The following is a 14,076-nucleotide window of genomic DNA, read 5'->3' on the forward strand; positions in this document are numbered from 1 at the left end:
GACAGGTCGTGGTTGTTTTGTTGCTGACATCTAGTGGACTGGAATGTAACTACCTCTATTTGAACCCATATTGTTATTTTGCTTTTTTACTGTAGAAGTGATGAAAACACAATCAAAGCATTTCAAAGTTCATTTAACTTTCCATCAACTATATTTTATATATATCATATATATCATATATAATCATATATATCATATCATCAGCACCTTCTACGGGATCTATTTGAGCTGGATCCGACTGAGATGGGCATTGTTGTCCAGCAAACACAAGACTCACCAGTCCTAATTTGTTTGATTGGTGGATGGACATTATTATAATTACACTCAACTGTGTATTTTTATGTTTGTCTTTGTGCTGAAAAGCAACATTTCCAAAGGAAATACAACCTATATCTTACATTAACACTGTAAAAAGAAGCCCCCCTCTTAATCAAAAAGGCCCTCCAAAAACAAAAAGACACATTGAGAAGTTTTCTCAAAACTGTTAGTACACTGAAAAAACTGAACCGCTTACTTTAATTAAAGGCATATGTCAACAAATCTCACATAACTGTATTAGGTTAGTTGAAATAAATAAAGATGAACCTATATTCTTAATTTAAATCTAATATTATTGCTTTCAACTAACATAATACAGTTTTGTGAAATCGGTTGACATAATACATTTAATTTAAGTCAACGTTTCAGTTTTTTAAGTTTAGTTAATTATTCAAGGAAGAGCTACATCAGTGCCATTTACTTATCTTTTATGCATCCTCGCTAATACTAAACCACACACAGACACTTTTTAGTATATGACTGTCAAAGAAACATTACAAAACATCCTACTTCCTCATTTAGGAACATGGGGAAACAACCATTTTCACAAGTGGGTACAGACTCAGCAAAGAACCACAGCCCTAACATTAAGGGCAAGGGCAATAATCTCCATATTCTACAAATTAGCGTTCATTAAGCTAATCCATGTTGGTTAATGTTTTCCGTTACTAATGCAATCACAATTAATAGAAAAAGTCTGCTCCAACTCTAAAGCTGTGAAGCTGATATAAACATGTACACAGTTTACTCATTCATTTAAACTAAATTAGTTTTGATTTTAAATTATACATATTTTAATTTCACAGCAGGTGATGTAATCGCTGACAGAACTGGGGGCCAGATGCAAGCCAGCTGTGCCAACTACACACAACACCCCTCCCTCATTCTCCTCTTCCTGTGGGGTTAGGGAAAGATAAAAAAAGCAATATGCTGTGATATCAAGACTTTCATTAATTTTATTTATAACAAATATAGGTTTTGATCATACTTGTTTTTTTCAAATCCTGATCCTATTTAAACATTCCACATACTTACCTTTGTGGATAAGTATTGTGCCTCTCTACTTAGCGTGGTAAAACTCAACCCATGTTTTAACTCGCCCCAAAAAAACGTTATATTCCCATAGGAATATGAAACAACATGCAAATGAACAATGCAACAACCATGTCCATAAAATGAATGAATCCATATATAAACATACGTTTTCAGTACTGCTTGTGCACAAGCAAATTTGAGTATTTAGAGTGCATTCAGGTAAATTCAGAAAGACAGTATGATTAATGTTGTGTTTGGTTTGAAACTTAACGTTTCCATAATATGTCCCCTAAAACAGTTTCCTGAGAGTTTCGGGCCTTGTCTTTTTTTTTTTATCCAACACTTTTGTATTACATTGTACGCCTTTTAAATACTGTGTGTTCTGAAAAGTACTAAACAAATACAAATGATTACTGTATCAAAACCTATGATCAACATATATGATCAACACCTATGGAACAGAATGTCTTTTAGGGCTTTAGCTTTAAGATACAATGAATGTGCCATGCAATTGTAACAATTGTAATTGCACGTTCAGAACTACTTTTTGTTAACATTGTTGCACTCAAATGGATACAATCAGAAAAGAAATAGTTCAGCAATTCCACTACAATGTAATTATTTAAAAATATAGCACTTATATAATCGTTATTATACTTTTTGTGAAGAAAATGCAAACAGATCCGAAAGATAACAACTTAATAAAAGTCGGATCTTGGTTGACGTCATGACGTAATCGTACGTATTCCTGCTCCGAACATTTACGCAGTACGTGGTTGCAGCGGTTCAAAGAGGAAGGAAGATGGCGGATAACAAAGGCGAGGATGATATGGAATCGTCTGCAAACTCGGACGCCGTGCCTTCAGCGCAAGATAACGAGCAGCCAGAAACAAAAGAGGAAAGTGCAGTAATAGTCACAGAAGCGAACACAAAAGTCGGCGAAGAAACAGAGTCCCAGGATACCGCGAACGAGGCACCGACACCCACAAGCGACGGCGGGGACGTAAGCAACGGCGGGGCTGCTGTAGAGGGAGGGGAAGCGAACGGTAGGACTAGTAACAGCCCAGCGGAGACCAGCACTACCAATGCGGAGCCGACGGCAGCTGAAACCCTGCCCGCCGTGGATGCTCCTGTTGGCGGACCCAGCACTGAAATGTCCCCCCCTGCTACTGCTCCAGCGGGCGCGACGGTATCGACCCCCTTTAATTTTTTGGATACGTGCGCAGTGTGTAAACAAAGTCTTCAGAGCCGAAACTGTGATCCAAAACTTCTGCCTTGTCTGCACTCCTTTTGCCTGAAATGCATTCCGCAACCAGACAGACAGATAAGCGTACAGGTGCCTGGACCACACGGGCAGACGGACACACATATAGGTGAGTTTTTCACCATTAACGCTAAGAACCACGAACGTATACCTGTACACAGCTCTCAAACCAATGGCTGCCTGTCAGAAGTTTGTTTTAGCTTAAAGTTGAAAGGGAATCGTATATGTGAATTTATTTCCGGATGCAATAGATAGGAGATAACTGACACCTATTGGTGATCTGAGACTGTACACCTAGTGTGGAATTCACATGCTTACCGGCAGACAGCAATTGAGGTGCAGGTAGAAATATCACCCGACACTGGGGTAAAACTCGGTGTCAGAGCCTCATACTATTGTTTTAAAAAAAATAAGATATATAATGCTATAACTTTCTTTAATAACACATTAATGCCGTTTTATGGCATTCTATTCTGTGCCTTTTTCAAATAAAAAAGATTATATAATACATTTGTATGACATTTATACACTGTGCATTTCTTCAATTACATATGTCATGCCTTTTTTATGACGATATATACTTTGACTTTTGTATTTCATTTTATGGCATATTATGTGACTTTTTATAGCCCTTTTTTGCCAGACTATGATCTTTTTTAATTGTGTATTTTGCCATGACATACCATACCATCACCTTTTTATGATGTATCCTAATAACACTTTCAGGATAAATAGTTGAATGTAAAAAAATTGCATTGGCAGGCCTGTTTTTAGGTAAGATACACAACTTTGTTGATGTTCTATTATAATGAACTTGGTTAGTAAGGCAATATTTCAATTTGACACATTTCCAATGGCTTCTGCAATGCCAATAAATCCCAAGGTTGAGTGATATATTCCCCACACCTAAAATATTGTAATTGTAATTCATATATATTTTTTAAGAAATAGGTTTGCGCAGTTAACCAACATTTAATTGTAATTACAATATAGGCTAGTTCAATATTGAAAATGCAGGAGCAACAATATTTCTTAGAGGTAAAATATGTTTAAATATTTTTTCCATATTAGGGATTGTGGTGCTACATACTTGTCCCAGCCCACAATCTGTATTCTTCTACAGACCTAATACAATGTTTTTTAGGTACAGATGATCAAATGAAATACATTTTTCAATTATAATCACAATAGTAAAGCAAAAAGTATCTATCCTTCCAGTGTCATGAGCCATATTGTCAAAAATAATCACAATTAGTGATTTATTTTCCAGTAATTGTGCAGCCACACTTGTCATAGGATTAAGAAACTTAATCATGAACTTGAGTGGATCCTATAATCAAAACCTGCGGACTACTAATCAACATTAACAACCAATATCTATGGTGGCCCTGAAGTGCAAGTCAAAACAACATTTCACAAAAAACGACAGCATTTCACAAAACACTACAGCATTTCACAAAACACCACAGCATTTTAGAAAACACTACAGCATTTCAAAAATTACGGAGAGGGTATTCATTTAGGGAGAACACTTCTTGTTTGTGATTGGACAGAGCCAGCCGGAGAAGCACTGCTGTGATTGGTTGTTTCGCTGCCAGTCAAGAAATTACGCTTTTTGATTGGTCAGCACCCGACAGCGCAACATCAGCCGTTAGCTGTTAGCACACAGAGCTCCTCATATCTGTTCAGAAACTGGACAAAAGTTAAAGAAGTACAAACCACAGACTGTCTGTGCAATGGACGAATACAGTCGCTGGTTTATTTATGTCTGTATGACGTTGTTGTGAGTGTGGTCGGAGCAGCTACAGGTGAGTTTAGCCTGATCGATCCGATTCCATTCAGAAAACACGAGGCAGTGCATGACATTAAGGATTTTGGGAGATGGCCCTGTGGGCCATCTAAGCTAATTTACAGATGGCCCTGAGCCCAATAGAGATTGCCCTGAAAAATGCGCGCGGACGAAATGACGCACGAAGGGTTTGGGGGGCCTCCCCCTAGAACATTTAGATTTTTGCAGGTCTTAGATGCTGTCTGGTGCATTCTCTAGACTGAATTATAAGATGAACCACCACAATATTACAATTTCAATTGTATTCTTCATTTCACTTGTTTGTGTTTGCTCGCTTGCATGCCCTGCATAGCTATAATAAATACTTAAGTTGTTTGTCAAGACACTTTCCATCTGATGAAGGCAAATGCCTTCCCAGATGTAAAAAAGTAGAAAACATTACATTAAGTTGTAACTGCCAAAACAAACATTATTTACGCTATTATGGCCCCTGTTAAAAATGTTTGTAATGTTATCTACTGTAAGTTGGTCGAAGGAATGCCTCCTCATCCAGAAGCTGACCGAGCAGACCCGAGCAGCCGAGTGCATCCGCGAAGCACACACTATGGCGACGTCAGAGTTCCCGTTAGCAAGCAAATCTAAATCTCTTCGGTCAAAATGTCCGGTCAAAATAATTTTCCTTTAGCGCAATACCGCTTCAGTTGCGCCACTTATGTGACAGACAAGAAGAGTATGTGACAGACAAGAGTAGTCCATTCTGATGTGTAACACTTAATGTGGAGAAAGAGATGTGCTGTGTGGGTTGATTGTGCGTTGATCTGTTGGTAATGCCTCGGGGTTCCGGTAGGCATGTAAACAAATGCATAATGCTGCGCTATACTTTGTGGCCTCACCCGGTTGCATAGCGACACTTATTGTTTAGGTCACGGTGTCTTTTAATAAGCAGGTAGTCATATCATTAGCTAGAACTAGCTGGATCTGATCGATATGGACATAAACGCGAGTGAAGTCTAATCTGACGGGAGAGAGAGATCAGCTGCTGCTGACGAGTCGACACGCAGCTCTGCATGATCACATGCAGCGGTGAGCGGACAAAACACACACTTCAGGTTAGAATATCACAGGTAGCTATTTTAATCACCTCTCAAACTACCTAAACTAGTTATAGATATGTTTTAGTTTTACTGTCAGGTCACTCATTACTGGATCCGCGAGCTGCATGATACTGGTATAATAGATTGCCCGATCGGGCAACCAGCAGGTGAGGCTTCATGGCCCGAGCTAAATACTAGATGGCCCCGGGCCATCGGGCAGCCCTTAATGTCGAGCCCTGCACTAGGGGTGTTACGGTTCACAAACATTTCGGTTCGGTACGTACCTCGGTTTTTAGGTCACGGTTCGGTTCGGTATGTTTTCAGTACAGCAGAAAAAATTATCAAAAAACATAAAATATATATCTATTTTTTTATTATTATTATTAAACTGTGAATAATGTATTCACTCAAATAAATACAAAATATAATAAAAATAAACATTTAAGGTGCAGCATTTGATGAACTGAAATAATCTGTATTTGAACTTTACTGTTCTAGTATTCACAAAACATAAACTATTAGTTTTGGGTTTTTAATTATTATTAAACTGTGAATATTCACTCAAATAAATACAAAATATAATAAAATAAACATTAAGGTGCAGCATTTCGATGAACTGAAATAATCTGTATTTGAACTGTACTGCACTGGTACCTAAGCAGCCAGTTTGAAATAATGACTTACTTGTCATTGTATTTTCAGGTTTTTTTAAAGAAAAATGAACTTGTCCACATTGCTTGCCAAAAGGGCAGATCTGCTGGCACTAACAATGTCTCCTGCTGTGGAGAACACCCTCTTGCTAGGGACAGAGGTAGCAGATACAGCCAGGTAGTGCTTTGCTAACATGGCAACATAAGGATATTTGGCGTTTGTAATAGCTTTGGCTCGGTCTGAACTTTTTGCGAGTGGTGGAGGCTTAAATGCTAGCTGGAGTTGGGTTTGCACTTTAGTCATTTTTCTTTTGGTACCGGTGATATTCACGTTCGGGTGATGCCTTTTCAAATGAGTGTGCAAGTTTGATGTATCTCCAGCCGCGTAACCAATTTTAGTTGAAAAATGCCGACAAACAGCTTTGGTTCGGTCCACCCGTCTTTGTCCGTCATCCTTGTACGTAACTGCAAAAGCAAAATGTTCCCAAACCGGACACTTCAATGATGCTGGAGGATTTTCGAGCTCAACTTTATCTGCGTTCGCCATTTCGACAGTTCCTCAAATTACTGACTAAATTTGAACGCATCCCTCTGACCAGCTCTCATAGTATGCCTCTCGTCCAATGAAATGACTTGCTCGCTCTATGACACGTTGAACCCAATGTGAGCAAATTACTCTGAATGCTGCGACGCAGCACCTGAGATTACTTCCAAAAAGTTGTTCACGTTCTCAATTTTTTACGTTTAACGTTATATTCGTTCGGTACACTTCGATACACATGTGTACCGAACCGAAGGGCCCGTACCGAATAATTTCGGTACGTGTACCGTTACACCCCCTAGAAAACACGCATTATAAAAGGTTTTTCGCCTGCCGTCTTGTCTGCAGACTTGTCACAGCATTAATTCATGGTTTTTACTAACTGGTGTCAGTATGTTGTTACTTCGTAATTATTTAAAAAAAAAAAAGTATTACAATTAAATCACGGTCAAATATGTTCATTTTGTTGTAGTCTACCATAGTATTTACATGTATATAAGCCCTGAATATTCGCATCGCTCTAATCGCTCGATTTTCAGGTTTCTCCACGGCTGTCAGCTGTGTTCACTCCTGTCATTCAAGCAACATGCGCTGGAGAGGGGACAGGGCTTATATCCATACAAATACTTTGGTAGATACCAACTACAACAAAATGCACATATTTTACCATGATTTAATTATAGTAACAACATACTGATACCGGTTAGTAAAAACCATGAATTAATCAGGGGTAGACATTAAGGGTAAAATGCCACTGGCCCTCCGGGCCGGTGGAATTGTATTATCACTGGCCCCACCATTGTAACCACTGGCCCGGAGCATTCGTCCAAAAAAAATTCGACTAATACTGAAGAAAATTAAAACATTTGTTGCAATAGTAATTTAAGCACCAACTACATTACTACTTGTACTACAACATTTGAATAATCAGTTCTTCCTAATTTTCCTCAATTGTTCATATTCGGTTTATTAAAATAATGATATTGTGGTCATTGTTAAAACATGTCTGCTATTATGAGTATTATTATTTGTATAATGCGCTTTCTGCCTTCCTGTCATTAGGAGTTAGAAATGTAATGGCTATTTAGTAGATTAGATTACAACCTTCATTATCCTAAACTGCTGGGACATTTCCCTATAGCCAATACCTTTATATTTTCTACTTTTCACTTACTTGTCAGCATATTGAGAGGTGCAGCCAGTGACGCGTCATAAAACCAGGAAGTAAGCCGCTGGTTCCCTCGTCAAAAAAGCAATGAGATTTCTCCACAGGGTTTTGGAAAATAGCTGGAAATAAGGTCTGTGGAAAACAAACCTGTTTGATAAATGCACGTTTTGTTCAGCTGGATAATCTCCACATGTCTACCCTACTTTTATAATTTTCGAATCATAAATCTAATCGATAGTTTATAAAAGGGTTTTAGGACGCGTCACTCACTGCACCACTAGAAGCCAACTCCATCGATCAAACTGGCTGAAACTTTCTCTCCCTCTTCTTCTCATGCTCCCTGTCACTCTCCTTTAACTCCTCCGGCGACTTTCTTTTATTTGAAGACAGTTTTTTGCCCGGCGCTTGGCCGGTTACCGCTGGTATTAAAAACATTTTGGCGAATTTTTTTAACAATATTTTTAGTGGCCCGAGCGGGCAAGTGGAAAGTATGTTATCTTGGCCCGGGGTGTCTAAATAGTGCTTCCGTTCCAGCGGGCCATTTATAATGTCGAGCCCTGAGTTAATGCTGTGACAACTGTGCAGAAGACGGCAGGCGAAAAACCTTATAAAATGCGTGTTTTCTGAATGTAGATCGGATCGATCAGGATAAACTAACCTGTAGCTGCTCTGTCCAAACTCACAACAACGGCATGACCAATCACAAAGCCTAATTTCTTGACTGGCAGAAAAACAACCAATCACAGCAGTGCTTCTCTGGCTCTGTCCAATCACAAACAAGAAGTGTTCTCCCTAAAGGAATACCCTTTCCGTATAAGTTGAAATGCTGTGGTGTTTTGTGAAATGCTGTAGTGTTTTGTGAAATGCTGTGGTGTTTTCTCAAATGCTGTGGTGTTTTCTCAAATGCTGTGGTGTTTTGTGAATTGCTGTAGTGTTTTGTGAAATGCTGTAATGTTTTGTGAAATGCTGTAATGTTTTGTGAAATGTTGTTTTGACTTGCACTTCAGGGCCACCGTACCATACAGTGGAAATGCGGCATAATGTAGGCCTGGGAATATCTTTTGTATATGAACTAAAAACATCCTTCATATCCAAATATGTGTTTCGTATTCCAATTAATCAAATTGTCATACAGCAGGGGACTCCAACCTTTCTTCATCTGAGAGCTACTTTGAAAAAATGAAAGTGGCCAAGAGCTAGTACTTGCATCACATCGCTTACATTTATTCACATAGCCCTCATCAATTAAGCTATACTTTTGTACACGTGTGAAATTGCAATACCTAAAGCTTATCAAAAATCTTAACTTCACATCAAGGTCCAAGAAAACGAAAATATCTCATATTATTATGGCCCACATAGTAAGTAAATCACTGAACTGTCACTGTTCACATAACTGTCCTTAATCACCACCTTACAAGCATTCACTCTTTTTCACAGTTAGTGAGAGGATTGGCACTGCATGGAGTCCGCCATAGAGGGGTCTGCCGGACCCACTTAGGTTCACACTAATAGTCATTTAAATGTTCATCAGTCAGTCTTGTTCTGTATTTAGATTTCATGACATTCATGTCAGAAAAAGCTGCTTCACAAAGGTCTGTAGAACAGAACCAAATAAAGCAGACATTTTCAGTGCTGCTTGGTGAATGTTCTTAGTTTTCTGGGTCTACAAGGCTCCAGAAATGTTGTGAGTTTTGCTAAGACTTAAGCTGAACATGATTTTGGAGATCTCCACAGGATTGACGAACAGTTGTTCAGCCATCTTTTTCTTCTTCGTCTTGACATTAAATTATAAACCATAATAAATCAATTGTATAGGTCTAGCCTCCCTATATCTGTGTGAAATTGTTCCATCCTCAAAAACAAAAAAAGAATACTTCTGCAGTAGGGCTGTCCCGAATACCATTTTTCGGGCTCCGGATATTCGGTAGTAATCAGCAGCGAATATTCGGTGCGGAGAGATTTGTATTTTTTTTTAATAAAGATTTTTTTCAAAAACATTTGTTTTTTCCAAAAGGTTTCATAACACGCTCCAAATCCGAGACACCTGAGAACACGCTGTTAAGCAGAAGCGCAGAAAGAGCATACCATTACGATTTTATATTTATTTATTGTCTCAGTACTCGCTAGGGATGCTCCTATCGATAGGTCACCGATCGAGATCTGCCGATAATCATTCTCTACCGATTGATTGGTGCTCTCTAAACATGCCGATCGTGAGAGCCGATTGCATGACGTAAAATACATGAAACTTTTCTCTGTGCGCGGCAAAACAAGCTCGCCAAAATGGCTTCACCGGTCTGGCATTATTTTAAGGTGGCCAAAAAAGACAGTAATATAGCGAGCGGAGCGAAACACACAAGAGCATGGAGGGAGGTAGCAGAGACAGTGGTAGGTTTTCGCCTGTTTGGGGAGTTTATATTCAGTTTACTTCGGGCTTTTTTGCTTTGTATGTCGTGGCAGGAGATTCATGTGATTGGTTGTTGGCATACAGTCTATGGTTGTTGGTCGCGTTGCTCGCGAGAAGTCCCCAAGCTTCACACACCGCCAAGCTTCACACACCGCCAAGCTTCAACGCACGCCGCTGTGTGGACGGGCCGTTAGACCTAACACACTTAGCTATTTTATCTACCTCTGGAACAAGCTGAACTAGTTATAAATATATTTATTCTTCACTGTCGGGTCACTCATTACTGGATCAGTGAGCTGCATGAGATACTGACAGGCTGTCAGGAGAGGGAGAGAGGGGGAGAGGGAGAGAGTAAAAGAGAGCGCTTCCGCTAATTTCTCCCGTGTTATTATCCAAAGTTAATGTAAACTTGAATAATGTACATCATTTGAAATTAAGTTGATGGTTGTTTGTGGAAGCTCCAGTGAATGAGCCTCATGAACTGAGTTTTAAACATCACTTTAAATGGAAGATCTGTTTGGTATTTTGAAAAATAAAAAGTATAAATATGCCTTATATAGGTATGGTCCTACACTATATTATTCAAATATAGCATGATAGGTCCACTTTAAATCTTCCATTTAGGCCCCGCCCACTCGATCGGATCGGCGATCGGTATCGGCCGATACTGATCCCGGCGATCGGCCCCAAAATTGGCGATCGGAGCATCCCTAGTACTCGCAAACATTAAAACTAAATGTGTCCTCTGCTTTTAACCCAGCCGCAGTGCAGCGCCCGGGGAACAAATCTGGTTCCAAATTCCGTCTATAACATTTTACAACCCGAACAGTCAAACAAAGATACAAAACACATATTTCTGTATTTATGCACAGCTGAGCAGTAGACCCCTTGAACGTTGCCCCATTTCTCTGGTTCTTTCTTCAGCGTCTCTGTGCACAGCTTCATGTTGCTGGCATTGTCGTGGACAACGGCTACTCGCTTATAATTCGGAATGGCAAATGCGTCCGACACTTCTCCAAGCTGTTCTGCAATGTTTACTCCCGTATAGTTTACTTCCATTACTTTGGTTTCCAAAACAAAGTCACAGAGTTTCCACTCCCGAGTTATGAAATGACAGGCGACAGCCATATACGCCTCCATACGCACCGAGGTCCAAATGTCCGTTGTAAAACTTACGGCAGTTAAGTTTTCAATCTGAGTTACAATTTGGTCTCGGTGATCGCTGTACTTCAGAGACATGGTATCTAAAATACTGGAGCGTTTGGGGACAGTGTAGCCGGGCTCCATCTTCTTCATTGATTTTCTGAAGCCTTCGCCTTCGACTCTGTAAATGGGTCTCATATCCCTAGCGATGAAATCTACTATGGCATCTGTTATCTCTATCTTTCTTTTCTCCGTTATCGTTTTTTGGAGCTGTAGGGTCTGCTGTATTGTTGAGGATGTTGATGGCTGGGATGCGTGGTGATGCACCTATGGACACAAGTTATTATTAGGCTGAGCTACTCAACTGTATGCCAATAATTGGCTTTCGCCCCAGCTGTTCCCACATTACTCTTATTATTTTCACTATTCGGATAAAATAAAAAAAACTAATATAAAAAACAATTCGGTTGCTTGCTTACAACTATTTTCAAAGCAAAGTAAGTGCACGTTTTTATCATGTGTATAACGTTACTGTTTAAACGGCGGATAAAGCAGCTTCATCATGGCAACGTGACAACAGCTAGGCTAAGCTATAGGCTACTACTAACAGCATCCAGGTGACTTTTTAGAGTTGTTGTGCCACCATGGTAAGCCAGTTTCTTATCGCATATTTGGCACACTGCCTTCTTCTTACCGTCGTCCAATTTAAAATGGTCCCACACAGTTGAAGTCTTCGGCATTTTGTGGGTGAAGCGAGGTGAAGCGTGCCATTTGCGTTCGTGACTGAGTGAACGTGGTGTCAGGAGCACAGGCTGGGATTGTATATATTTCCGCATTTTAACAGTGCAATTCAAAAATATAAATATAGTATAAGAATATGGCAATTCGCCTTTATTATTAGCATACATTTTAAATTTTTTTTTTTTAAAAAGAATATCCGAATAATGAAATTGAGACCCGAATAGTTGGCCAACGAACGAATAGTCGAATATTCGGGTAAAGCCCTATTCTGCAGTCTAGCTGTAGCTTCTAGCAACGGTCTTCTGTTTAAAAAAAAAAAGACACTGAATGTCCCCATAGCCCCCACCCACCCTATGATCGGATCGGTATCGGCCGATTCTGATTCCGGTGATCGGCCCCAAAAACCCTAATGGGAGCATCCCTAGTTTTAAGTAATAGCTATGAAATATGAAGTGAAAACTTCTGAGTTCTGCTATGTATTTGTCTATTGTGAATGCAGTGCATTGTATCCCAATACCATGTAAGTTGATAAACAAACTTGTCTTGTCAGTACCGTATGTATAATATTTGCGGCTTAAGAATTGCAAAAATCACACATCTAACTTTGGACAGCCTGATTGTCAGTACAGTAAACAGGGCTCAACGCTAACTTTTAAAAGTGGTTGCCAGGCTGGCAACCAGGCATCAGCTCGTGGTTGCCAAAACTGAAAATACGGTTGCCATTTTTAGTCACCTTATATTTTAAATAATTAAGATACTATACAGTTATACATCAACTTAATAATGAACATGTGACACAAAAGAATGTTCAAATGCTTTACAATCATAAGTAATTAACAAAATTATTTGAAACTTAAGTGGTAGGAAACTTGTCCACCCTCAATTACTGGTATACAAAACAACAGTAGTGCAGCTGTTGTTCTGTTCTTAACAGATAACTAGTTTCTTGGCCATCCGTTGTCTCCCTTTCAAATGTGGGTTTTCTTGACCTTTTGGCTGACCCCCACCATAGATCCATTGGTCCTTCAGCATTGAAGTCTTGGATTGGCCAGACTAATACATTTATAAGGTTAAATAAATGAAAACCATTCACATTTAAGAATTAGATATTATTTTTTAATGCTGTAAATTACCTTTTAATATGTCTAACTATATTTAAAATACATTTTTATAGAAGTGATTATATTTCTATGCCAATATTTTCCTATGGTAAAGTGTTGTTTTATTTTGGTAGTAATAAGATCGGGACTCTTATTTTGAAGGAACTTTTACCGGAAGTGAATACATAACGGAGCAGACTTTACACATATCCTCTTTGCTTTTCGTTCGGTTTCCCCTTGCGCTTTATCAGTTGAATCACTTTGAACATTCGTTTGAGATGTTGACGGGTTAGCCAAACGTTTTACCCCACAGTCAAACAACTTAATTTGCTTCGCCGTTTTTTGTAAAACAAACACACGGCGCACGCGAGTAAACGTGCATCGCTTTCTGGCTCCCTAATCACACCAATGCACGTGCAACTTAAGTATCAGGTTCCGACCAGAGTCCTGCACGGGTCTGATTTTCAAGACCCGCTCCCGCGACGTGCAATACCGAATCCGCCCCGCTACCCGCACATATTGCCAATTAGTTCCGCAACCCGACCTGACCCGCCGGCACAAGATCCGCAACCCGACCCGAACCCGCATATATATATATAAGCAGTGAAAACGTGCAATTATTAACACACGCAGTTGCATATTTGGCTCAAAAAGCCTGAGATGTTGGTTATTTTCTGCATCTAGGATGACACCAAAAGCCTCCCAGACGTTGGATTTCGCTCTTGAGGAAGAGTTATTGAAAATGCTGTATTCTCCGCTAGTGAACTTCACCTCAGCCATTCAGAATGTGGCGCGTTCAGCAGCAGATAGATGCGCTGCAGAG

General features: G+C 39.5%; 1 protein-coding gene across 1 annotated transcript in view; it reads left to right on the forward strand.

Annotated features, from left to right (window-relative positions):
* Positions 1-2,099: 2,099 nt before the first annotated feature.
* trim33 (tripartite motif containing 33) overlaps positions 2,100-14,076 on the forward strand; it is a 54,323-nt gene continuing 42,346 nt past the window's right edge. Inside the window, 1 exon segment of the mRNA XM_079673646.1 lies at positions 2,100-2,726. Within this exon segment, the coding sequence (XP_079529772.1) occupies positions 2,156-2,726 (571 nt within the window). The 5' untranslated portion in view covers positions 2,100-2,155.

The sequence above is a fragment of the Notothenia rossii genome (assembly GCF_949606895.1).
Source record: "Notothenia rossii genome assembly, chromosome: 4".
Classification (NCBI taxonomy): domain Eukaryota; kingdom Metazoa; phylum Chordata; class Actinopteri; order Perciformes; family Nototheniidae; genus Notothenia; species Notothenia rossii.